Source organism: Anarhichas minor, unplaced genomic scaffold (genome assembly GCF_050575085.1).
Source record: "Anarhichas minor isolate MPS153535 unplaced genomic scaffold, ASM5057508v1 ptg000003l, whole genome shotgun sequence".
Taxonomy (NCBI): Eukaryota; Metazoa; Chordata; class Actinopteri; order Perciformes; family Anarhichadidae; genus Anarhichas; species Anarhichas minor.
Genome location: NW_027466449.1, coordinates 10,839,889 through 10,866,789, shown reverse-complemented (window position 1 = coordinate 10,866,789; position 26,901 = coordinate 10,839,889). Strand labels below are relative to the sequence as shown.

The 26,901-nt window shown below is 41.6% G+C and overlaps 2 protein-coding genes across 3 annotated transcripts; both read left to right on the top strand.

The window, feature by feature from the left end:
• Positions 1–284: 284 nt before the first annotated feature.
• Positions 285–19,854, top strand: ankrd52a (ankyrin repeat domain 52a). Of its 2 annotated transcripts, none has more exons than XM_076097499.1 (28): positions 285–482; positions 1,023–1,106; positions 1,209–1,287; positions 1,465–1,535; positions 1,741–1,941; positions 2,025–2,112; positions 2,358–2,500; positions 2,709–2,921; positions 3,561–3,639; positions 3,731–3,845; positions 4,384–4,466; positions 4,576–4,693; positions 4,806–4,874; positions 4,988–5,128; positions 5,419–5,481; positions 5,715–5,826; positions 6,168–6,239; positions 6,343–6,544; positions 6,672–6,759; positions 6,895–7,012; positions 7,662–7,881; positions 7,982–8,069; positions 8,198–8,281; positions 8,648–8,793; positions 8,925–9,007; positions 9,136–9,218; positions 9,389–9,480; positions 9,798–19,854. In XM_076097499.1, exons 1-28 carry the CDS (start codon positions 456–458, stop codon positions 10,067–10,069), a joined length of 3,234 nt encoding a protein of 1,077 aa, XP_075953614.1. In that variant the 5' UTR covers positions 285–455; the 3' UTR covers positions 10,070–19,854. The 2 variants fall into 2 exon arrangements, with proteins under 2 accessions (XP_075953614.1, XP_075953605.1); XM_076097490.1 differs by having other exon boundaries at positions 4,988–5,164.
• An 834-nt stretch (positions 19,855–20,688) lies between these two features.
• On the top strand, positions 20,689–25,858 carry rnf41 (ring finger protein 41). Its single transcript, XM_076097512.1, has 7 exons — positions 20,689–20,962; positions 21,825–21,912; positions 22,000–22,115; positions 22,205–22,476; positions 22,634–22,769; positions 24,060–24,163; positions 24,269–25,858. Exons 3-7 carry the CDS (start codon positions 22,026–22,028, stop codon positions 24,621–24,623), a joined length of 957 nt encoding a protein of 318 aa, XP_075953627.1. The 5' UTR covers positions 20,689–20,962; positions 21,825–21,912; positions 22,000–22,025; the 3' UTR covers positions 24,624–25,858.
• Positions 25,859–26,901: the final 1,043 nt, after the last annotated feature.

The window sequence follows — 26,901 nt, the reverse complement described above, 5'->3', positions numbered from 1 at the left end:
CAAAATAATATACAATTAAATTATTTGTAATAATCAAAAATAATTGTCTCAATCTACAACATATGTTCAATAACAACTAGGTTAAATAACTTTGACGAAAAACGTCCTCCGACCCCTAAACGTTTCACTTGACCTCGCAGAAGTTAACTTAGAGCCCTCCATGTTGTCACCTCCAGTGAACGGATTTTACCGTTTTCTCTCACACGATGGCACCATTTCACCCGAGCAGGCCGAACACGGACCGCCACGCCTGTAGGCGGACCCAGCACGGTCGTAGCCTGTATCGTCAAACCAGACATCGGGATACAGACAACAACAGTGACAGATCGAGACCGCATTTCTGTTTGCAAACCAGCTATGGGTGTAGTCTGAAACAAGTGGATACAGTAGCGCACCGCAATATACCTCGAAGTTTTATCCTCATGAAGGAGCTCCGTCCTGGCTGAGTTTGGGAGATGGGAGTACATAACATTGCAGACCAGGTACGACGAAAAGAAAGCGCTCCGTGTTTGTGCTGTGGCGCAGTCTATTTGCTGGGAAAAGCCCTGTTCTTGTGCGCAAAGTACTGCGTCTTATCCGCGGAGCAAGTAGTTTTGTTTTCAGCTTATCGGCGGTGCATCTTTATTTGAGTGCATGTCGGAAACATAATCACCTGTGATTTGCAATGATGTTCGGCATTACGTACGTTTCTGCTGCTCATGTCTCGGCCCTGCTCTGGGTCGGGGCCAGCTATGTAGCATAATTAGCTACAGAGGCTAGCTGACGTAACTAAGTACTTAGACAAGGGCCTGCAGGCCTCAGCCAGGGCTCCGTCTATTTCCTGGAAGCAAACAAGAATCTCATTCGGTGCCCAACCAATGCACCAAATACAACATGTAACATCACGATAGCACATTTTACCCATTACACTGAATAGTGCGCAGAGAAAATCGCAGCGAGATGGGACATTACATGTTAGCTAACGAATCGTCGTTAACGTTGTGATGTGCAACGGTAACTTAGCAGGTATTTCTGTGTTGCAGCCTCCTCTGGTCCAGGCCATCTTCAACCGTAATGCTGAAGAAGTTCAACTATTATTGCACAAAAAGGAGGATGTCAATGCACTGGTATGTATGACGTGCTTTCAGTTTCAATGCAAACGGGCTGTTATCATGAAGCACTTGGGTCCTGACGTCACATTCCCCTTAATTGATTTATTTTACCCACAGGACCAAGAGCGCCGCACGCCACTTCATGCTGCTGCCTGTGTGGGTGACGTCCATATATTGGACCTCCTCATTGAATCAGGTGAGTGTGTGTGCACCACTGCTACATGGCTATGTGTTCATTTTGAGTCTTCTGCGTTAATGAAAAGTGGTGCATTCTCAAATCTTTGTCACCACTCCAATAAACATTGCCCTCATTGTCAGTTTTTTGCTCTTTCTACTTCTTCTTAAAATGTGTTACTTTTTTTTTGTCTGCCAGGTGCCACTGTAAATGCTAAAGACCATGTATGGTTGACCCCGTTGCACAGGGCGGCTGCTTCCAGGAATGAGGTAAGCAATAAACTCATATCCAGGAGTCCAGTTATCTCTGTCAAGATGACTTCATCCTCTAATTCCGTTATGTATTCACCCGCCGTGATTGTAGAACTCTTTTAGATTTATGCACCAAATATATTGTGCTGACTGAAGGAAATGCAGCAAACTGCAGATATAATATATGCTTTAAGCTCTTGTGATGGTTTTCCTTTCTCCGCAGAGGGCAGTGGGTCTGCTGCTGAGGCGCGGAGCGGAGGCAAATGCACGAGACAAGTTCTGGCAGACACCGCTGCATGTGGCTACTGCCAACCGGGCCACTCGCTGCGCAGAGGCCCTGCTGACCCAGCTGAGCAACCTGAACATGGCAGATCGCACTGGCAGAACTGCCCTGCACCACGCAGCTCAGAGTGGGTTCCAGGAGGTGAGTCTCGAGTCATTGGCTTCCTATTTTGAGAACCTATGAGTTGTTTTTTTTCCTTCAATTTTATTTTATTCGTCTCACAGATGGTGAAGCTGCTGCTGAACAAAGGGGCCAACCTGAGTGCCATCGATAAGAAGGAAAGACAGCCTATCCATTGTGCTGCTTACTTGGGTAAGCAAGGTTCGATCGCTTGCCAATTCTGCACACAGCACACATTTTCACTGTCACATAGCAGTAAAAAGCTCCTATTGTTCATGACAAGTTTCACTCAAATGATGAGCAATAACATTGCCAAGTCCTTACGTCATTATCTATCTACAATCGCTGATTGTTGTGTCTCATACTTGGACCTCTCTGTTTGTGGCCATTATTGCTATGAATCCTTGAAAGATTTGTGTTTTTTGTGTTTCCCGTAGGGCATTCAGAGATTGTGAAGTTGCTGGTGTCCCGCAGTGCAGACAAGAGCTGCAAGGATAAGCAGGGCTACACACCTCTCCATGCTGCAGCTGCAAGTGGTCACCTCGAAATTGTAAAGTACCTACTGAGGATGGGGACAGAGGTGAGCGATTTTCATATCATATAATATATATATATATATATAAATACATTAATTTAGCTGCCATGTTGTCTGATCATTAAAAGTCACAGCGTTTAACCAATAATCTCTCATCAGCTGCGGAAATGTGTCACTTATGTTAAGATTTCTCGGACTCCTGCCTTTCAGGCTCTTGGCTCAGTCTGATCCGGTGTTTATGTTTTGCTGTCAGATCGATGAGCCCAATAGCTTTGGAAACACTGCGCTCCACGTGGCTTGCTACACGGGACAGGAGGCTGTGGCTACCGAGCTGGTGAACAACGGAGCTAATGTTAACCAGCCCAACAAGTGCGGCTACACCCCTCTGCACCTGGCCGCTGTCTCCACCAACGGTGCCCTCTGTCTGGAGTTGCTGGTCAACAATGGGGCAGATGTCAACCAGCAGGTGTGAAATTGGTTCAATTTACTTTACCTACTGTTCCCTATATGTTGTGGTGATAATGCTGTGTTAAGATGTGGCAGTGCACTACATTTTGTTTGGTTTTGGCCATTGTCAAAGATTTTTACACTCATTTTCAAATTGGAGATGTAAAGAAAAGCGTGTTTGGTTTGATGCTGTGGTCCAAATGCATTATGTGAACATAAATGAATGGATATAAAGATAATACACAGTTTATTCCTACCCATATAAACTCTTTTTCTGTAAATGTGCAGGGGTGGAACATTTATCACACACATGTATTAAGCCACTAGAAACGAGAACATTTCCATAGTATGTGTGAAAAAGGACTGCATGAGAAAGAAAATGTCCTGATATAAATCATGTTATTCATCTTTTCATAGCTTACAAGACTGTATATATTATACCGTGTGAAAGTGAGACCTGTCACGTTATAATTTATTATATTTATATGAATTTATGGCAGACGGTGTGGAAACTCCTCGTTAGCTACTGCTCCCTACAGAAACACGCTTAGAACTTGTCAAAACATGCATGCTAAGTTATACTAAACTGTGAGCTGTTATTATCTCTGAACTACACTCAAGATGAAATAATGTGATTTTATATTTGTTTGTTTTTTAGAGCAAAGAAGGGAAGAGCCCCCTGCACATGGCAGCCATTCATGGACGCTTCACACGCTCTCAGATCCTCATCCAGAACGGTAACGATGAACACGCTGTCTGACTGATCTGTGAGAAGAAGTTTGTCCCAATGAGCCTTGTATTCACTCCCTCTTCCCTTCTTTACATCAGGTGGGGAAATTGATTGTGTGGATAAGTTTGGCAATACTCCTCTCCACGTTGCTGCTAAGTACGGCCACGAACTGCTGATCAGCACGCTCATGACCAACGGAGCGGACACGGCCAGGTATCAGAAACGCCTTAAGTTGTACTACAGACGGGTATAATGAGGTTGTTAAAACAGAGTAAAGTATAAAGTACGGCCCGTAATACGAAGAAGCATCAATGTATACATGCTGGGGTTACATTTAAAGGATGCACCGATATCAGATATCTGTCCAATACTGACATGTTTATTTACCATATACGTTATGTGCTGGAATTTTAATACATTTTGACCAATTTGTTGCTGCATTAAATTGTAATTCCTGTTAATTTTATATATTTTATTTAGCAAGTTACAGATGTACATTTTATTATTTTAATAACAAAATAACAATTTAGTAAATAAAGTAATGTTTAAGTCAAGCCTTACACGTGAAACAATGATGTAGAGCTCGATAATTAAACACCGTTCATGGATCAGTGCTCCATATCGGCCGATACCTAAAGCCCAGGTATCGGTGTCAAGACTGAAAAAGTCGTACCGGTGCATCCCTAGTTCCATTTTAACATTTGACTGTTTCTTTTCTAATATTCTGTTTGTATGTTTTTGTCATTTCCAGGCGTGGAATAAATGGAATGTTTCCCTTGCACTTAGCGGTGCTGTACGGGTTTTCAGACTGTTGTCGCAAGTTACTCTCCTCAGGTTTGTCTTTGTTCCACGAAAATGTGCACTCTGTTTAACAAAATCTTTCTATTTTTGTACGCTTTGATGTTTGCCGTTACCGCCATCGTGTTCCTTCATCACCCTACAGGTCAGCTGTACAGTATAGTTTCATCCATGAGTAAGGAGCACGTACTTTCGGCTGGGTTTGACATAAACACCCCTGACAACTTTGGGAGGACCTGTCTACACGCTGCTGCCTCTGGAGGGTAAGATGCAGAATCTGCTTTGTCACATTTTAAATGACCAAAAATGTTCCGGTCGCACATGTCTGAAACATCTGCAACTTAATTCCCTTTCCATGATCATCTTCCTTTACAGAAATGTTGAATGTCTGAACTTGCTCTTGAGTAGCGGTACCGACTTGAATAAGAGGGACATAATGGGAAGGTGAGTTTCTCCTCCTCAGATGTTTTCATGCTGCCGTGACAGTAATTGAAGTGCCAGCCGATACATGTAACTAGTCTGAGTGACGATTCTCTCCCCTTTCATCCTCCCTGTAGGACTCCGTTGCACTATGCGGCTGCTAATGGGAGGTACCAGTGCACTGTGACCCTGGTGAGCGCTGGCGCTGAGGTCAACGAGCCTGACCAGACAGGCTGTACTCCCCTGCACTACTCTGCCGCCTCCCAAGCCTTCAGCAGGTTGGACAGCGTTTCCCTCTCCTTCTGCGTCAAACTGTAAATAAATAAAAAAATTCTTGACTTTCTCAACTTTTTTTCCTCGTTACTCATACGTATGCAGATCAAGCAGTTTGCTGAATGTTTGGTTTCATCGTCAAATTGCATTCACTTGTGAGCAGCATCAAGCTTTATTAGACATCAGTGTAACCATCTAAACAACACACAGAGGAATGTGTGGTTTTGCAATGATGTGCATGTTATACCGATATCAAGAGAGTTTATTGAATCGGAGCATATCTTGTTATTTTCAGAGTTGATCGTCATTTTTCTGGGAACCATCAGAATGATGAGGATGAGGCGAAGGAGTCGTACTTGTGAGTGTTTTTTCCCCTTGGCTTTCCTCTCCATTGAATCATGATGAATGTGATCAAGGCTTAAGATTTAATAAACGGACATCAAGTTTGTTTGTGGAAAAGATTTGTGCCTAAAGGCCGCTGTAGGAAATGATTCTCAAGGCTCGACAGTATGGGTTGTTAGTGACGTTAGTGCTGAGACCGGCTCTGTTCTTCATCCCCTCTCTACATGTTTCGTCATCCACTAATAACAGCTGCTTGGAGCATCTTTTGGACAACGGTGCTGATCCATCGATGGTCAACTCAAAGGGTTACAGCGCTGTTCACTATGCAGCTTATCATGGCAACAAACAGAACCTGGAGCTGGTGAGTTTTTCTGTTTTTAACCTGAAACTTAAGCTTTAATACTCAACTGTCACACATTACATGCACTCGTACTCCTGTTCCACTCAAGCAAATGGCACAGATCTGGTCCATAAGACTTAGGTCAACACAATATTTTGTTCTGTTGAGTGAAATACGACTGCGGTATATATTTGCAGTCGTGTTGTTTAGCCAAAACTATTAATTAATGGGATCATTTTTGCAGGCTCTGCATGATGAAAACACGTTCAGGTGTAACTTTTGATTGGTATTAATATGTGTAGCATGTTTATCTATTTCCTCAGTAAATTAAATGAAATCCACTCTTGTGGTTTATTTCTCAGCTCCTGGAGATGTCCTTTAATGCACTAGGAGACATAGAGAGCAGTATTCCAGTCAGTCCTCTGCATCTTGCTGTGAGTGTTTCTCATTTAACCAACTCTGGTCGAAGCTGGTTTTAATCGACCGCTTAATGCTGACCACATGCAAAGTTGTGACCGCCCGTCTCTGCTCCCTCAGGCTGATAAGGGCCACTGGCAGGCGCTGCGTGTGCTGACGGAGACCGCGGCCTATGTGGACATGCAGGATGCCGCAGGGCGTTCTGTGCTCTACTTGGCTGCCCAGAAAGGCTACGCCCGCTGTGTGGAGGTGCTGTTGGCTCAGGGGGCCTCCTGTCTCCTCAATGACAACCGCCTCATGTGGACTCCAATTCATGTTGCAGGTATACGGCTCTCCGCTGGAAGATCTCATGACAATGTTTCTGATTGTTGCTACCCTGAATGGTCTACATTTTAACTTGCAGAGAGTAGGTTGTTTTTAATTCTCTCCTGTGCTTTCTTTTATTCCAGCTTCCAACGGTCACTCGGATTGCCTGCGCATGATGATAGACTATGGGGAGGAGGGAGATCTCACCAATGTCGCAGACAAATTCGGCCAGTGAGTTGTTTTCTTTGAAAAGCACGGCTTCAGTTTTGCACATTCAGCTTTAAAAAACAGTTTAATGCCTAAAGCATATCTGAGCAATCGGCACTCGGTAAAACATGTCTTCATTGTTCCTTCTGTCCCCTTCAGGACCCCTTTGATGCTAGCTGTTCTGGGAGGTCACACTGACTGTGTCCACTTCCTGTTGGAGAAGGGTGCCTTGCCAGATGCCAAGGACAAGAGGAGCAGCACATCTTTGCACAGAGGGGTAGGTCAAAGGCATAACGGCAGAGCATCGGCTGCACCACAAAAACTCATACAAGACTTTGACTGACTTTTAATTGGTAGTGAGAATTAAAGTGAAACACTTTACATCGTCAATGTTGACTTCTGTTTTTTAATACTTGCACTTTCACCACAAAAAATAGTAGCTTAGATCATATAGCTAAATGGGCACCTGCCTGATGAAATAGTTAAGCTGCATCCAGCAGTGTTTCCACATTTCCCTGGTGACAAAAGAGTGAAATATCAACATAAAGGAATGATGGTTAAAGCTCCTTTTTTAAAGTCTTACTAGCCCCATCTGTCAAGGAGTCATAAGGATAAAAGCAACAAAGCCCAAGGGGGGTTAGGATTAGGTGGCCAGTTTCCTGGACAGGTATTTATCGTAGTCATGGATTAAAAACCTTTTTTAAATGAGATATCTATAACATTCAAATACAGACCTCAGAATAAGAGATCCCTGTCCAGTAAAGTAGCTTAAATCTAATTCATGCTGCTGTGATCAATAAGTAGAATACCTAAGAGCGAAATGTGAGCAGGAAATGATGTCTATCTATAACGTAAAGATGTTATAATTGTAAGTTTTCTCAGTCCAAGTTGTTTGTATCAATGGAGATTGTCCGGTCTTTGTTCAGGCGGTGTTGGGCCATGATGACTGTGTGACAGCCCTGCTGGAGCACAAAGCATCTGCACTGTGTCGGGACGTTCAGGGTAGGACACCGCTGCACTACGCTGCATCCAGAGGCCATACGGAGATCCTGGCCAGTCTGGTGCAGGCCGCCATGGCCACAGACCAACAAGATAAACTGCTGGACAACAAACAATACACCCCATTGCACTGGGCTGCTTACAAAGGTTTGCTTCGTTTGATCGACTGGAAAAGGCTAATCCCTAAATGTTGCAATAAATCAGTGTCACATCTGTTGTTCATAATGCTGAGTGTGTTTGTTCTTAGGGCATGAAGACTGTTTGGAGGTTTTACTTGAATTTAAAACATTTGTCCATGACGAGGGAAACCCTTTCACCCCCCTGCACTGTGCTCTGTGAGTATTCAGTTGGCATGTGCTTTTGCCGCATGTCCTACTTTGTCAAAACTAATTCCTCAAAAGAAGCAACACAATGAGTAGGTTTAGATGGAATCCTTTCATTAACCCTCGGGTCTTGCTTGTAGGATGAATGGCCACAGCGGTGCTGCAGAGAGGCTGCTGGAGTCTGCTGGGGTCCACATGATTAACACCAGAGATGCAAAAGGAAGGTGAGAATGCAGAAAAAATACTTATTTTTATATCTTTCTTTATTATAAAACAGGTCTAAGTACTATATAAATACTGTGAGAGGATTAACACTCAATCCATGGAGAATTACACACAGCCCGTATTCAGAAACTGAGCCTTTAAACGAGTCGTCAGGATTTCTGTATGGTAAAATAACTACACAATGAGTAGACCATGTCACAGTTTTAAATGGAGACATTGTAAATGCCAATACCAAGACCTCATTCTTCTTCTGTCTTATCGAGTAATTGGTCGTGAAGGCCTAGTGTGTTGCACTGCCACAGCCCCTGAAGCCGTAACACTGATCAGACAGTGATTGTTTGGACTGTCTCTGTCTGCGCCTGTAGGACCCCACTGCATGCTGCTGCATTTGCTGAGGATGTCGCGGGACTTCAGCTGGTACTCCGCCATGGGACAGAGATCAACGCAGTGGACAACAGTGGATGCTCTGCTCTGATGGTAGCTGCTGACAAGGGACACAGTGGCACCGTGGGTAAGTCTTTGACCTGTTGTTCTTGTGGGGTTCTTAAAGAACTCGTTGTTTCCTTAAGAATAGCTGATTGTCACACTCGGGACATCTGTAGAAGCAGGAAATAAATGTCTGTGTGTCTTGATGTCCTCCAGCCATCCTTCTTCACCGGGCCAAGGCTGACCTGACGCTGCTGGATGAGAACAACAACACTGCCCTGCACCTGGCCTGCAGCAAGGTACACAAAGCTCCACTGTGTTGTGTTGAGTATTAACACCAAGTAGTATGTAGACATATGGCCATGCAGTTCTTTTTTTTTTTTTTTTTTTTTTTTTTTTAAACTTTTCTTTTTGTTTCGTCCCACAGGCCCATGAGATGTGTGCCCTGCTGATTCTGGGGGAAATCCACAGTCCCACACTCATAAATGCCACCAACAGCGCTCTGCAAATGTGAGAACGCTAGCAATACTTTTAAGCTATCAACAAAAAAGGGGACACATGGCTCCCAACCACGATCTCTTTCTATTTATCAATGTAAAAACTTCTAATGTCAGAATTGCAGACTGAATAGTAGATGTGCCAGCTGTGTGTCTCACACTCTTTCCCACTCTCTGTTCCAGGCCCCTCCATCTTGCAGCACGTAATGGCCTGGCTACGGTGGTGCAGGCACTGCTGAGCAGAGGAGCCACTGTGCTGGCTGTGGATGAGGAAGGTGAGGCCTCTCGACGCTTGGTTAGCCATTAGAGCTCATCCAGTGTGATTTAGATGTAGTGTTACATTAAAGTGAGTTGGAGTCTTACTCTGTTTTATAATGATTTGGCTTGTAAACTATAAATCCTAAGAGCTTTTCTGACCACAGCACACCATAGTGTCAGATTACCCTCTTGGGGTCCAGATATCTGTAGCTGAAGTTGGTGTGGGCGAAGGGGTCAAACAAAATCCTCGATGCAAAGAATTTGATTTTTTTAGTAATCTATTTACTCGAGGAATCGGTTCAGGTTTAATGTGAATGTGTTATCTGTCAATCAGGCCATACCCCGGCCCTGGCCTGTGCTCCCAACAAGGACGTGGCTGACTGCCTGGCTCTGATCCTCTCTACCATGAAGCCTTTCCCCCAGCGGGACCCTTCCTCCTGCTCCTGCCCTTCTCCCACCGTCTCCCCCTCCACGGGTCTCAACTTGCTGAAGCACTGTGGCATCACCGCCGCCTGCGCCCCCTTGCCCAGCAACGGCCTCCACAACGGCTACGTCAAAGACCGTCACGGTGCACCGGTTGGCCTGGACGGGTGTCTGTCTGAGTGAGGTCACGTGGCCCCCCTCAGTCAGCTGCTATCACCATCATCACCACCAGGGAGGGGGGGCGGGGGGGGGGGGACTCCCTTTAACATGGCCCAGAGGACCAGGAGAGCACCCACCCACATGTCTGTTCTCTGTGTATGTTTGTGTGTCTGTGTGTGCGTGAGTGTTTGTTCTTCTCTTGAGGTGCAGTCAAACCTAATATGCAATTAGATCCCATTCCTCCGTCTCCTGGTAGTGCTTAACATGTAGAGGCGGATTGCTCTGCAAGGTCACTCAGATGAAGTGTGGCATCCCAAACAAACACTAGCAATCTGGCCATCTCTAAACCATTCAACCCTTTAAAACCATGTCGACATAATGATATAACCGACGTCTAAGAGCATGGAAGTCTCTGCATCCTCACCCGTCTTTCTCTTCATATCACTCAATATAAAAGTCATATCATGTTTGAATCAGTTGTGGGTGACCTTGTAGAGGAACATACAGCCTTCCCAAAAGAATGATCAAAGAGTTTCTTTGTTTGTTTTTCTTTTAAATTATATTTTCTTTCTTTTTCGTTTTTAATTGTCCGTTAGTTAGCCTAGAATTTTTATGAAGGAACCACACAAGGGAAAAATAGAACTTTTGCTTAAGAGTGCAATGCTTGTGTACGACAGTACAATCCGAAAATTTTGGAAAAGGGTCACAAAGATGTTAATTCCAGAGTGTACTTTAAATGTACGGCCTCGAATTGTTTGGCATTTTAAGATAATTTGGTAATGCTGCTGAATACATCGGCATGTCTCCTTCCAAAGGAGAGCGATGTTCGGGTCGGCGTTCGTAACATTGATTTGTTCTTAATGCTGACTTCATGTTTTAAAGATGCTAAATAAGTGTTTGTTTAAGCTAGAATGTTTCTAAGCATATAACTTATGACCAAAGTTGATCAACACTATTATGGCTATAAATTATTTATTTGAGATGAACTGTACTGTATAGAGAAAAGACAATAGATCTCGATATACCTCGTCAACTCGTTTAGCAGCTGCTTCATCTTCACCCGGGGGTCCGTTGGCCTGACGTTCTCTCTCCGTGGGGTAGTGACTGACTGAGGCCTTGTTTATTTCTAGATGAAGGCTTTCCTAGTAATATCTGCCAACAACACCTCATCAAAGCATCATATATCTGAGCACATAAATGAACAAGCCATTTCAATTTATTTCCCATCTATTTAACAGTGTTTGTTGTTTTGGAAAAGATTTTCCAAATTCGAAAGGCCTAATTATCGAAAGGGAGCAATCAGTTTTGGTTTTTAGGCACTCGTGACGTTTTTTTGTTGTTTGTGTTCTCTGAAGTTGAACCGGCCATCAGCTTTGTGGTTTTTAACAAACTCGCACTCAAAGAGTATTTCTTGGAGCTGGTGAACTAGTCTTAAACATCTAATAGCTTATCTCTCAACTTCTCGGTGGTCGTCTCTGATCGATTTGAACAGTTAAAGAGTAATGTCTGCTATTTTTATTGGGCAGTTTTCAAGCAATATTTTCTTTTGGCCTTTTTGTGTTTGTGTTTTTGTTTTGTTTAACGTTTTTGAATAGACAATCACTGTCACAAGGGCTTTTGTTTCCCTGGAATGTGTTTCGTTTTTTTATTATTTCATGAAAAAAATTACCTAAAGACTAAACGAATGGCTCTGTGTGTGCCGGGCATTTTACTGTCAGTGTCAACACAAATGCACTGGATTGCCTTTATGGCATCTCATGAAATGCCTTTTGACCCATGCCTTCTGTAACACATCATTTCAGTTGGATTGCATAATGGCAGAATAAGATGAGCCCTGAGACAGATTATCTTTCCACCCATTTGAGAGCAACAGCATTGAACAACAGTTGCACCCATAGTATCTTGTGTAGGGGGGTGGCATATCTTTATATGTCCCGGCATTATCAATGACCAGGAAGTTGATATCCCTTGTAGAGGCAGATAGGGCTAAGAGGAAAATGAGAGGGATCTTTGCTTCGGCCAATACCTGTTGTTTAGATTTCAGGAATAGCAGAAATCCAAATATGTGCTTTTTTGGTGTTCATATTGTTGTCTCGTCATCCCATTTCTGGTACTAAAGATGATTGTATCGGACCACTAGAGCTGTTTGTGACTTTTAGATGTTATATCTATGCTATTTTTGTCTGTTTTTATTTTATTTTATGTTGTGTTTTTTTTTTTTTTAGACCATCTGCTGGTGGTTAAATTACACTGAGTCGGATTGTTTTCCTCGGTGTGATAACTTCATATCCGTTGGTAATGAAGTGGCACAATTGCACACATTAGTTGACTGGATGAGCGATGAGGACCTAGACTGGCAGATGTCGTTAAATATCCCTGCGAAAAATCTTGAATTTTACATAATTAACAGAAACTGACGAAGTCCATTTCAGAGCGGTGATTTCTCAGTCGGTGTCATAGTTTCATAAGTTTGCGTTTCAATTGACCTCCATAACTGACTGAAATGAAATGGAGCTACTGTAATTGATGATCCCCCCCCCCCCCCAGCCTTTTGTTCTCTTGATCAATTTATAATTTACATGAGAAAAGTTCTATTATTATTGTTATTAACATTAGGGAAAGGTACAAAACGTTTTGTAATCTCAGGATCTGTGCTGAAATAGCAGCTGGCAGAATATATCAATCCAATCAGATCTCAGCAGGATGATTATGTCTACATTTTTTATTTTCTGGATGGGATGTTCCATAGTTTAATTCCTTTTTAACCTTAATCCCACAGCACTTAATTAGATAGTCAAGCACGCACTTTAGTACGTTCAGGTTCAAAGTGTGCAAAATGGAGCAGATGTAATGTATGTACTTATGTTTACATGCAAGTGTGTTGCTGCTGAATACAGGCAGGTAGGGTGACGAGAGACAAGCAAAGGCTGCAATGAAATAGTACTCTAATAATGCATTATTTAAAGTGTCTCCAAGTACTTTCCGCACAGTGTCCACAGCCCACTGACTTTTTTTTTTTTTTCGTGTGTGTTATCTATTGCTGGGCAACCAGCCCAAAAAAAGTGACAAGGTTACATTACCCAGCCTACTGTTAATAATACAGCCTCTGGCCTCAGTCACTTAAAGTCAGTGCAGTGATTCACCAGACACCTCAGGCAGGCTCCTCAAACACTCTACATACTCGCTCTGCCGTCGGTAGGTGCTGTCAGACCGCTGATTATTCTTCTCTTGTGATGTCCTCATCTGACCAGTAAATGGAGCCATTGCCCCTACAACTATATACAAGTTGTAACTGAATCCTTTTGTTGTATCACAGTATTCTTATACATGCTGTTTTTATTTTATTTTTTTGTGTACCAGTGATAATTGAGTGATTGTGCATGGAGCTACATCACAATTTTGATATAGTAACAATTTAAGCGAGTGGAGCATATACAATATATCTGGTGTCTGAAATAGAAAAGCAATGAAAGGTCCAATTGTAGCAATAGAGTGTGTGTGTGTGCGCGTGTGAGTGTGTGTCTGTGTGTGTGTGTGTGTGTAATCGTGTGCAGCACAAACATTGCACTGCCATCCATTTAGGCCAATTCAGTAAATCATAGCATAAATGCCAGTGGAAGATTTAAATGCGGGTTAGATGTTATAATCTTTGGTCACAAATACGGCCTAATTGCCAAAATGTGTCGAGAGGCGAAAGCCTCTTCGTAAAGCAGCAATGGATTCATGCATTCGTTCAAGCAGTTTACAGTCTGACCATCAAATCTGAGCCATGAATTTTTCTAACTGAAATGAATGTAGGGTCAGTTTAGAGCAGGACAATTTGCTTTCTCCCGACTTTAAACTGTCGCTCTTCATTTGTCTTGTGTAGATATGATTATACAGGTAGCATGTAATTCTCTATATATACAGTATGTATAGTAGTCTTCCTGCATTGAGGGTCTGGATAGGGGTTATTTATTTTGTGGCATTGTTGGAAAATAGGCCTGCTGTTGTGTAATATCACTCTTCTTTCTCTATACAAATATATATATATATGTATATTTGTGTGGAGTGTAGCCTACAAGGTAAACGGAATACGAGCGTTCAGATGAATTTAACATTCATCTTCATCCATTCCATTGAGATTGCCTGACAGTACGGTAAAACAAGAGGGACAAAAAGGTCTACAGTAGATATGATCACACATACTCGTTAATAGCCTATATTTGACAAAAATGCACCTAAGCTACACCCATTTAGTGCCATAGAAACCTTTATTTGCCTTTAGACAGAAATCATTATTACTCGGTAACTAATTCAGAAGTAGGCAGGATCATTACAGTTTTGTGTTTGGAGCTGCATGTCTTTCCACCAATTCTATTAGTCAAAGGAAGAACTCGATATTTGCATGGGGTACTTGTACTTAAGTGCAAGTATTCTGTTAAAATTTGGTGTTGGTTGAAGTCTATTGTATAATTGGACATTTCTGAAGAATATAATTAGTCCCTTTGGTATTGGCAAAGCAATCCCTTGGTTGTGCGTTGTTTAACAAGAAGGTTTATTGTGTGTGTGTGTGTGTGTGTGTGTGTGTGTGTGTGTGTGTGTGTGTGTGTGTGTGTGTGTGTGTGTGTGTGTGTGTGTGTGTGTGTGTGTGTGTGTGTGTGTGTGTGTGTGTGTGTGTGTGTGTGTGTGTGTGTGTGTGTGTGTGTGTGTGTGTGTGTGTGTGTGTTACCTGGAGAAAAAAAAATGATGTCCAAAAAAAAAAGCATGGTATATACAGTATAGAATTGATTTGCCTCAATGGATGTCTCGGTTCTTACTTGAAGTAAATGGCAAATTTCAATTCAACTCTCTGATCCACTGTTGAGCCTTTTGCCTTAAAAGCTGAAAAAGGAAAATGATGCCTGGCAGCACCTGATGAGTTGCGTCACCTGTAGAGTTATGCTGCTTGGTTGGATTGCTTAAAAAAAACAACTAAAAACGGAATTATTGGCAAATTTTGGTCTTGCAGACATGTTTGGGTGTCGAGAAGCACACAAATCAATTGAGGTAGCACATAGCTCAAGGTTGCCGTGGTGCAGAGATTGTCGTGGGAGGTTAGGATATCGCCATATTTGCCACTGTGAATGAACGAATTCAGAATTCACTTGTAAACAATCAACTTTGGCTTCTCCGTCATCCAGAGCCAAATGACCCTGGAGATAAAAGTGGTGTACCTCAAAAAAAAAAAAAAAAAGAGTTGGACGGAAAGGAAATTCTTATGAAATATGCTTGTACAGCTTTGCTAACAAAGAGTTAAAATCGTGTGGTCTATCTTGTTGTGTGGGTAGCGTAATTCTGCTTAAACCAGCCTAAAATCAGAGATGTATCGACGCGGAAGTGTTAGATTAGTGTTGACAGATGTCTCATGTTTCCTACCTTACAAAGGGGCAGCCAACTGCACCTTGTACTTTTTATTGGACCTGCAGTTTTACCTCATCAGTGATCTTTTGTGTGACGACGCTGACATTTATCCTCTGATTTCTTCTCGTTTCTCCTGATGCCAGTCGTGTAGATTTCTCTCTTGTAGTTTGTGTGTGAGAGACTTTTCAATATATGCATGTCAAACCTAAACGTTCACAAACATGCCCTTTTTAGAACAGAAAAGCAGTTTCAAACACGTTCTCTTCATTACAACCAACAGACGCGTCTGTTATCTGGTGCAAGTCATAAAGGGTAAAAGGGTTCAGTCTAATTTAAGGCGGGGAAGGAATGAAGGTAGCTATAAAACTTTACCTCTGAAAGTCAAAACAATACAATTTGACTGTATGACTAATGCTAGTTTGACCGCCTTCCCTGCCTGAACAGTTGGTTATTAACCCCCCCCCCCCCCCCCCCCACCAATAGGACCTGTGTAATATCGAGCACAGTGGTGGCATGGTGCCTTTTATTTGTTACTACCGAAAGGTACGGTCTTCCATTTGTATTTCCCAGAAGCCTTATAACGGGAAAAAAAGAAATTACACTGAAAATACACGACATGGCTCATTTTCCCTCTGAGCATGATTATTTCAACCCAATGTGATCTGAGAAAAACAAAAAAACATAAAACCAGCCTAAATAGCTCCTTTTATTAGTCTGGATGTCCTGATGCATTTCCAGTGACTGAGTGCTCCCTTTGGGTGGCAGAATAAATTGCACAGTACGGTTGCGATTTCAGGCACATCAAACATTGAATGGACGGGGATCAGTTGTACGAAAGCACAAATCCAAAGAAGGCACCTCGGGGCTCGGTTGGCTCTCCCAACACCAAGACGCGAAAGGTGCCTTTAGACCAAATTTAGGCAAAGATGAGAGGAGGAAACATTGGACTCCCCTTGAGTGCAGAGAACATGAGTTTTGATTGTCAGCAACACATTAACTGTAGAAAGACCATTGTCTGGGAATTTCAGAGCTTCGTTCTGATTGTTTCTTCTCCACTTCTTTGGTATTCATCGACGATTAGTAACTTCACAATACGAACCAAAATTGTGAGACGACGCGGTACCGGCATTCAAGATCAAGTTAAGGCAAACTGTTATTTGTGACTGTGTTGCAAATTGATTGTAGAGATTGTTTTGTGTTATTTAGGGTAGACTGATGACAAGTAGGGTTGCAGTAGTAGCTGTGTGCAGTGTTAATAACGGTGTGATCATACTATAGACGTGACGTAACATTTGTTGTCTTACCACGACATCAAGGCATGAATCCTCTTCTCTCAAGCTGACCTCGTTTTGAAATGGACAAAAGATAAAAAAGTGCAATAACCTTTTGTTTATTATTGCTTCCTCAGTTGAAAAAAAAAATAACCCCCACATTATTTAATATGCCCTTTTTGTTAACACCAAAAGTCACTCATCTGTAGCAAATGAAGGATTTCAAGTCGTCCTTCTGTTTGTGTTCAGAGAGGTGGCGTTTGACAGTGTGAGTGTTTGATATTTCATTCTTAAAACTGTGATATCCGACTTTAAAAGCTGCCTGCTCAGAGAAAGAACCGTGCACAAGTTGACTGATAGATTTTGAATAGGTGCATATTTTTTATTTTTACTGATGGACTCTGATGGTATTCTCGTTTGGACTTCTGGTTTATAGCCGGTAGACATTTTCATTTGCATGTGTAGATGTGTATATGCATCCTCTTCCTCTTTGAGTGAAATGTTTTCTCAAAAATATTTAGACCTGCTGTCAGTGATGTATGCGGATAAAAGGAAATAAGAAATGCCTTATATTTGTTTTCAATGTTAAACATTAAGGGTTCTTACGTGTCCCTCCCTTTTCAGCGTGTAGCCTAAAGCTTGTACAGTTGAGAAACTCATGAGATTTATATCTTCTGTACAGCCTGTGTGTTTTCAGAATTTGTTACTTGGAGGTCCTGTGATTGTGGTTTTAGAAAAACATTCCCCTTTGAAAGTGCCGTTTGTTTTCACCAGCAGAGGATGTGTCTTCGGGGGAGGGGGGGGGGGGGGGGATTTAATGAACACAAAAGGAAAACAAATGTACAGAAAACTTTCCCGTGTTTACTCTTGAACCTGAACTGAATGACACAAAGTATTTGCGCAGGTGAAATAAGGCAGCCATCTTTTGATGGAGCACCTTTATAGACTTCTGTGAGTCCACGGCGGAGGTAGTCTCACAGCGAGCTTGATTACTCTAAAGCAGAGCCATATCAGAGAATTTGCCCATTAGGAGCCCCTTTGAATGTGCTATTGGGAATAGCCTACTGTATAGGAAAGGATGTAATACTGCATGTTCTGTGACATTTTGGTAGCGCCTAGTCCCTTTTTCCATGTTTTTATGTTTAGTCCGCTTCACTGTAGATGTTGCCTATTCATTGCAACTCACAAGCTATTAACAATCCATTCACAGCTGGACTTAAAGCAGGCACTGATCTGCTGCTGAGGCAGCCTTATTTCATTGCAATTAAAAAGGAAAAAAAAGATGACGGATAAAGGGTTGCCTGTTTGCTTTGAGTGGCATATCTGGGGAAATGTGAGGGGAAGGACTCTGAATCGGGGCATGTGATGAGTAACAATCAAATAGTTTTACAGTGCACCTTCACAAAAGGATTTGAAAAAAAATATAAGATTAAAAATGTCTGCTCGTCCATCCCAACATTCCAAAGTTTATTTCATCTTCCAGAGTCCTGTCCCGCTGATTGAGTAAATCTTTTTGTTTGTTGCTGGTGAATGAAGTGGGCATGTGTGTGTCAATGACAGGGTTCCCTATTTAGCCTAACGCTGATTACCTCATTTACAAATCTGCAAATATACTATTCTACTGTGTGTGTAAAGGAGTCAATGCCATCACCAGCAGCGTGGTCTCTACACCTGTGATGACAACAGGACCAATGAAAGTTCCTCGGTTGAAAATTGGCCAATTTAGAACATGACAAGTCTGAAAATATAGGGATAAGACACGATTTAAATTTTTGTAACGCAGGATGGCCCTCTAAGATTTCGTCAGTTAGTAAATCACCACCACTGCTACACCAGTCTTCACCTGGAGCTTTCAGGAGAGCGGCAATTGTTAATTTGGAAGTAAAAGGTGAAAATCTAACATTGCAGTTGTTACACACTGCTCCTTAAACACTGACTGGAATAGCAACTGTTGGCACTAGCTTAGTTCAAGAAGTCGAGCCGAAGCCTGGTGTATCTCACACTTATTTCAGTGAAAGATCACATTAGCATCACTTGCTGTTTTTCAGTAGCATTTCTCCTACCTCCTCGTTTTGCAGCCTTGAGTATTGTTTGTCGCTCCACCTGTTCTGATTCAAAAAAAAAAAAAAAAAAAAGTCTATTCACAGTACAGGAATACAGATTTATCATAAGCAATGGTAGTTATACATAAAAAGCGTGCTTGGTTGTGCTGTATGTGTATATGTCTATTTGACGTTGGAAAAAAAATATTTATGAGAAGCATTTATACGACAAATTACCACTGGAATGTGAAGCCAGACAATGTTATGATGCAGATTATAAAGATAGTCTATCCCCTTTAACATTCAGTGGCGAATGGTCAGAGGATTCATCTTTTTTGAAAATAAGTAACCGTGCATTGGCTTTGTTTTTGTTTTTCACCACCACCTATTTCTTTGGTTTCCTCTTTTATGTATACTTCCCAGTCTAGCCCTTTTAGTATGCATACTTTCAACGTTTACAGCTTCATTCTGGGTCAGCTATCCATTGCCCTGCAGTTGTAATGATACCACAGGTTGTCACAAAGAAGATAGTAGGGTGGATTTGTAATTCTGTACGGGGGCGAGTTTGAGCCCCTCGAGCCGTATGCCTTTGAATCCATTTGTCCACGCCGAACCAAATTCTGCTACATAGGCACCTGTCTCCACACTGCCCTGACATTTTACATTCAGTTTGACTATAAGGGGCACATGACAACGTGAAAGGTTTGAGGTTTACTGACCAGGGTCCCCCACACCAACCCATCCACCCACACCTAATCCAGGACCGGTCCGGCCCCACTCCCCCGTCACCCCACCCGCTGTCACACCTAAACCTCAAGCCATTCATTTTTCTGTTGTTTTTTTGACAATGCAATCCTGAAAGCACTTTGCCTTGTTATTCCTTTGTGTAAACATGTGAATGATGATTTGTTACAAAAATGTTAAATATGTAAAAGATCATTCACTGTTTTGGAAAAACCTGCATCTGTCTTTCTGACGTAAAAAGAAAAAAAAACAATTTAGTGACATTAAACCTGAATCTATTTTATAAAATGTTTGCTGCAGCCAATTGGTCTTGTCATTCAGTATTGTGGCTTAGGGTTGTTTGTGTTCAATAAAGTGCTATTGCTAAATATTTCCTGAGTCTGGAGTTATTTCTTGACGATGAATCAATGTTTCGGATCACGTAGTTCTACTAGCATGATTCACCCTGAATTAGCATTTCTGTTAAATTCACTGGAATAGCTCCCAGCTATGAAGCTGAATACAGTTGGGGGGGAAAAAATGTTTGTCTGAAAAAGTTTGAATCAAATCTTCATTTCAATGACAAAATGTCACAACTGAACAAGGTTCTTCAGCGTTTAACGTTAATGTGTTTGGTCAGAAATCTACTTGCCCAATGTCAATTTTTAAGTCAAAAAGACAGCAATGTCGATATAGCAGTAATCGGTTGCCTGTTAACTGTGTTAACATTACCATTGCCGGGGGCTAGATTTAATTTGAACACAGCCACATGCATTGTGAAGACACGAAACAACAGTAGTAGTGACTGATGATGACTCATCTTTTCAATGTGCTGCTCCTTCTGTTCAGCCATATCCTCACACACTGCCTGCAGTGCACTTCCTCTCTGCAGGCTGGCTGCTCTTCATTTCCTTCCTGTTTACCTTCTGCTTCATACAGGGAGCTGCAACAGTGCATGGCTGAGGAAAAGGGCACTTCATACCTAATGTGTTGGAAACTAATAAATGAATAAAGAAAATGCACTTTCACAAATTGAAAAATAAATTAATGGATCAATTAATTACACGGTTCATTCAGTCAGCATGGAGTTATATTAGTATTCCTCTGCTGATGCATGTCAGCAAGTGTAAAATATTATAATGTTTGTTTATTTAGCATTTTTAATGTCATGATCACTTGTATTTCACTGTTTAATATATTTAATTTTATTATATGTCTGTTGTAGGAAATGTGTTTTATTATATGGTCCTTTAAATACATATTTTAACATTTTCAAGATTTCAGATAGATAGATAGGTTCGTTGGTTGATTGATTGATTGATTTTCTGGACCAATTAGAGGTTCCTGTTGTACGTCATGACGTATCCACCCGCCTGCGTATCGACGTCACAGAGGTGTAGGATGTAGCACAGGACGTGTCTAGCGCGCTACTAGCAACAGTAGGACGTCAGAGAATACATACACATCGTGATTGGGACCTGTTTTATTACATTATTCAAGTGAGTATATCAGTCCATTATACTGTTTTCTTCTAATGTGGCTGGTTGTAACGAGCTGTTTGTCGGTGTAGTTTGTCCAGACTGGGCTCTGTCTGGTTAGCTCAAATGCTAACATCCAAAGGAAACCAACGGGACTGTTGGCGCTGCCAGTGCTATCTGCTTTGCAAGCGTTAGCCTCCTTTAATTCATGGCTGGCAAGCTATGCTGACATCTGAACTTAAACACTGGGGTGTTTACTCAACATGACACCGGTTTAGCTCATTATAAACCCAAATGAAATAGTGATTTTAGTGTAACATGTAACGGCGAAATAGCATCATACACGTAGGTTAGCTAACGTTAGCTTGGAGGGTTAGCTTGTGCATGCTGAGTGCGATTGGTGGAAAAAAAAAAGGGAATCTGTAAAGCGCCTCCGGACCGGTGTGTGCTGCTTTCGCAGAAATTAGGTCAGACACAACAAGTCACCTGGGACGACAGGATGCTCTCCTCAGATGGTGCAGTTTCACATGTTGAAAACCACACTAACGTTACGGATCAAGGACGTCACTTTTTGGCTCAAACATGGCTGTGTACTCGCATGACTTGAGTCATTGTACTTTTAAAGCTTTTATTGATTTCAATAATAACACAATATATGTTTGTTAGGTAGCAAGATTCCTCTCGTTGTTACCTTTTTCATCAGAATGCTTAACATGGTGAAGAAATATGTCTGTAGATAAGCAGCATCTATTGTATTCATCATGTCATTTTTAGATTATGTAGCATAGCTCAGCTCCAACCATCAGCTATCCAATATCCAGTGAGCTAGGTCGGACTATAGAAAACCAAATAATCTGTATGAATATCATAATTTTTCTTGCAGGGAGTGTCTGTGTCTCTTTCACCAGATGTGATGTATCAGCTTTACATCAAGAGCTGAATGGAAGCATTTGAGGCCTTTCGTGAGTGAGGTAAGTATTTGTACATATTTATGGCGTATCTACAGTCACATATTGATGCATTTTTACTATTAATTTCCTTGGTTGTGTGTTGCCCAGGAGGTTGTGGATCCCAGTGATGTACCATGGGGTACGACATTACGAGGTTCCAAGGGGAGGTGGATGAAGACCTGCTGTGCCCTATATGTAGTGGAGTGCTCGAAGAACCAGTGCAGGCAAGTCCCTGTCTGGAAGATTACCCACTCTTGCTCATATTGGCGTATTTCAAAGTTCTTATTTTTTTGGGCTCTCCTTTTCATTTCAGGCTCCACACTGCGAGCATGCCTTCTGCAATGCCTGTATAACGCAGTGGTTTGCCCAGCAGCAGATATGTCCTGTTGACCGCACGGTAGTGACGCTAGCTCACCTCCGGCCCGTGCCCCGCATCATGCGTAACATGCTGTCCAAACTTCAGATCAACTGTGACAATGCAGGTTTTGGCTGTACGGCCACTCTGCGGCTGGACCAGCTGCAATCGCACCTCAAGGACTGCGAGCACAACCCCAAAAGGCCCGTCAACTGCGAGGAAGGATGTGGGTGAGTGGGCTTCACTTTGGCAGAAATGAACTCTGCATCGTAGCTGTTGGGTACATTGATTATGAACGATTACAAAAATGTATGACCTGTCCTCTGTATGGTATTAAATCCTCTTTTTTTTTCTGTCTGGTTACTCCATCTCCCCCGACACTTGCAGGCACGAGATGCCCAAAGATGAGGTGCCCAACCATAACTGCATCAAACACTTGCGGAGCGTCGTCCAGCAGCAACAGACAAAGATTTCCGACCTGGAGAAAACAGTTGCAGAGCATAGACACCAGTTGGGGGAACAAGTAAGAACATTTTCCTGCTTATTTATGTGTTAACCAAAAAATACTTTATGAGCCAAGTTCCTTAAAAATATTGGAGTCTGTGGAACAGGTTTTAAAATAGCCAAGGGCATATTTATTTTCCATGATTACTTCATAATGACAGTGAGTTTTCTACTTCTATCTCATTCAGTTGCTGAATGAGACCTGAGAGTTTTGTCACGATGCAGTTATGTAACGAAGAAGCAGAATGTTAATATACTTAACCCTATAAGGCACTGCTATTACAGGGCTTTCTACAAGGATATGGAATAGTTGGTGGGAAAGAGTAGCCACCTAGGGGGCTGTAAAAGCCCAAATTTGGAAACTGTTCCATCATATACACGCATCTTAACTGTTACATATTTTATTTAGTTTGCCTACCAGATTGTAAACATGTTGTGAATTATTGTAAAGGACAATTGGACTACTTGTGTGTTTTAGCCCACAGTCTGTAAATAGCTATTACTATTTAAAACCATGCCTGACTAATCATAGCTTTTGCAATGAAGAATCATTAGACCTTATTTAGTTATTTATTTTGTATTTATTTATTTTCACCTTCATAGGCATATGTAGACATAGGCCTGTTTCTTTGACTGTTTTAGTGTGTTTGCAGTGCATCTTAAAAATGTCTCTGCTGTAAAAAGCGCAATGGTGATAAAGATAATTCATTCATCAAGCATATAAACGTCTGTGTGGTGTATATGGAAAATAAAGTGCTTTCAGTGGACTCTTTAATGCTTACTGCACGATCGTCAAATTGAATTAGTAGTTTTGAGGTAGCCAGTGTAATTAGGATGCCGCCAGTCTGTGCAATCAATGCAATTCTTAATGTGTTCTGTCATCATTTGTTTTGCAAATATTTGTCAAACACGAAAAGACTACTCTCCGCCACACAACCTCTCAGCTGAGCACGACACACACGCGCACACACACACACACATTCATATAGAGCATCTGGGATGGGACTGATATAGACAGATATGGGTGTTTCTCTATCATCATGTTCACATTGTTTTGAAGCAGAGGCTAGTGGTAAAATGTACAGGCAACTTGTTCATCAAAACCATTTTATCAGAATCAAAAATGTACATGATGCTCATGGAAAGCTCTGCTGTTACTATGTATGTTCTTGATAGCTAGGTCGGAGTCTGACACAGCTGAAACTATTTTGGATCAGTAATATTACAAATAGTCCATTTATAAATTCCTGTTTATCTTTCGGAGTATTTTGTGGTATCAGTCACTGAAGCTGATGCTTTTAATTTCCAGAAACGGGACATTCAGCTGCTAAAAGCCTACATGAGAGCAATCCGCAGTGCTAATCCTAATCTCCAAAACCTCGAGGAGAGTATTGAGTACAACGAGATCTTAGAGTAAGTTAAAATGTCATCCTCTCCAATGCTTTTTATTCTATTATTAACTTTGTCTGAGAGCCGCAGCTCGGTCCCTAATTTTCTTCTTCTTTATCTAATCTCCAGGTGGGTGAACTCCATGCAACCCGCCAGAGTGACGCGCTGGGGTGGCATGATCTCCACTCCCGATGCCGTGCTTCAAGCGGTCATCAAGCGCTCCCTCATCGACAGCGGCTGCCCTCTCTCGATCGTGAACGACCTGATCGAGAACGCCCACGAGCGAAACTGGCCGCAGGGACTGGCCACGCTCGAGACGCGGCAGATGAACAGGCGCTACTATGAGAACTACGTTGCCAAGCGCATCCCTGGCAAGCAGGCCGTGGTGGTGATGGCCTGTGAGAATCAGCATATGGGGGAGGACATGATCCTGGAGCCGGGCCTGGTCATGATCTTTGCACACGGAGTGGAGGAGATCTTATAACTTTACAGCGTACTGACCTGATCCAGAGACACGTGGGAAGGACGTTTTGCCTGGGGGGGGGGAGGGGGGGATGCTGTGACCAGTAGAGCTTTTCCTCGTTGGAGTGAAATCTTCTGATTTGAATCTGGCTTATTTCAAATAAAATCCTATAAGGGGCTCACTCCTAAGCTTGATGCCTATGCCTTAAAGTAAGGACAAAGATATTAGGAACCTGGCTAATAGTAACTTAATCTGACTGATATCTGAGATAAAAGTTGAGAAGTGATGTTTACAAGGTTTATATTTTGGTGCAGTATATGATCTGATTGTTCTGCTCCATGTCCTAATATAGTAATAAGCTTGAACCCCAGTTTAATGCGCTCAGTTGTATAAATGCTTGTAAATACAAATACTATATTGAATTATAAATGTCATTCTCTTATTTCGCTCACTGTAATTGGATTGTGGTTATTCTTTTTTTTATCTCAGTTCTGTTTTGTCGGTTTGTGTTGCTGTCTGCAGGGACTTTGACTCTGAAGATTTGTTTCGTGTGCTTGCTTTAGTTTTTAGTTTGTTGTGAATATTCCACAATACATTTGTGCTTCTGAGTTTTGATTGTCTAAACCTTCTGTGCCATTTGTTTTATTTATTGTGTTGCCTTTTACACAAACATGCTTGAAAATGTTACCATTTGATGTATGGAAATCTGCCTTTTTCGGTGCATTTGAAGTTCAGAAGAAAATTGGTTTTGTGTTTTCTTTGTTGCCTCAGTTGTAAATATTGTCTGTATGTTGGGTCCAGTTGAAGTGTTAAATTAGAAGTTTAACATTTTGGGATTTAACTATGTATAATGAGTTTTGTTTGACAAATCATAATGGTTCACTTGATATTTTAGGTAATTCTTGCATCTGTTTCTGATGATTGAAATATGGGCATTGATCTTGTCATTCTTCACAGTAAGCAAACATCTATTCACTGACATGTCACCACAAACCATAGCTTGGAGAATGTAAAAATAATTGTAAAGTCACTCTTATGGCTTTTGAGAGGTAAACTGTTTCACCATTAGTCAGTTATTGCTGTAGTAAGACGAACAATACTTCAACCATCCAGTATGAACGCCCACAGAAGTGCAGTATACATAAGTTTTAGATTGTGCCCTTTATTATTTTCCCTCTTCAATGTTTTTGTTTGTTTTGTGTCTGTTATGTACTGTGTTGTACAGACAAGAAAGTAATAAAAAATGTCAAACTTCATCCCGAAAGAATGTATTTTCTCACCGGGATAACACGATTTTATATTTAGCATTTTAATTAGGAAAAAAAACGCAGTTCCTTGCTTTACCACCACATGTCATCAGAGATCTGCAGGGTGGGGCTTTTCTTCAGGGAATGTAGGCTGATTAGATTATGTAGAAACATCAGTATAGAGAAAACTGGTGCTTTTAGAAATCTGGGCGGTGAGAAGGAGATGTGGGTTGTGACATGCTGTAGATCCAGGTCAAGATAATTAAAAGGAACATTTTCACAACAAAGCTCCGTGGGACGAAGGTCTGAGTGCTCTGCCCTGTGTCACTCTCCTTTTCTCTGTCTGACCCAGACACCCACATGTTTTCCATGTCCGTTATCCTCTCTTGCCAGCCTCGTCATTGTGGAGCCTAATCCCTCACCATTGTGGTCACTGGAATGTGAAATCATGTGCTTTACCCAATACTGTGGCTCTGTTGTCTACAAACATTATTATGTGATGTGGTTGGTTGCTGCGAGGCATACCGCAGTCCCCATACTAAGCCACATACTAAGCATTCCTCAGAATATGTTGATGAATATGTTTCGAAGAACATCTCTACAAAATGTACAGCACAAGTAGCAGTACCGCACTGAAAATACTCCCATTAGTTTCAAGGGATTTTTGTCATGTACAACAATTACAGAGAAGTAGTCAAAAGGCAATGACCATTTTGATGCGAATCTAAGACATAAAATAGTGCAGCAGTTAAAATATATGGATAGAATATTAAATAATATATTTGTGGTAGGCATTACATTACAAGTGCTGCATTGATAATGTTTGTGAAGTATTTTTGGCATAATGGATTGTATAATGTTCTTGGGTAGTTTAATCTATAAAAAGGCATATTTTATAAACCTATTATATGTTTTGTAAAATCTTAATTGGTAAAGTAACTAGTAACAACTACCGCCAAATACAATGGAGCTACTGTACTTATTAATTAGTTATTAGTATTATTTTTTTTTTTTAATGCCTATAGTGTAAATTGCATTGATTTACTTTTAGC

Bases quoted from the DNA above. Each gene is read 5' to 3' on its own strand.
- ankrd52a (XM_076097490.1), top strand. From the start codon at position 456: ATGGGAGTACATAACATTGCAGACCAG. The intron at 2,113-2,357 runs GTAAGCAAGGTT...TGTTTCCCGTAG, and splicing joins CCATTGTGCTGCTTACTTGG to GGCATTCAGAGATTGTGAAG. The intron at 9,219-9,388 runs GTGAGAACGCTA...TCTCTGTTCCAG, and splicing joins ACCAACAGCGCTCTGCAAAT to GCCCCTCCATCTTGCAGCAC.
- rnf41 (XM_076097512.1), top strand. From the start codon at position 22,026: ATGGGGTACGACATTACGAGGTTCCAAGGGGAGGTGGATGAAGACCTG. The intron at 22,770-24,059 runs GTAAGAACATTT...TTTAATTTCCAG, and splicing joins GACACCAGTTGGGGGAACAA to AAACGGGACATTCAGCTGCT. The intron at 24,164-24,268 runs GTAAGTTAAAAT...TCTAATCTCCAG, and splicing joins GAGTACAACGAGATCTTAGA to GTGGGTGAACTCCATGCAAC.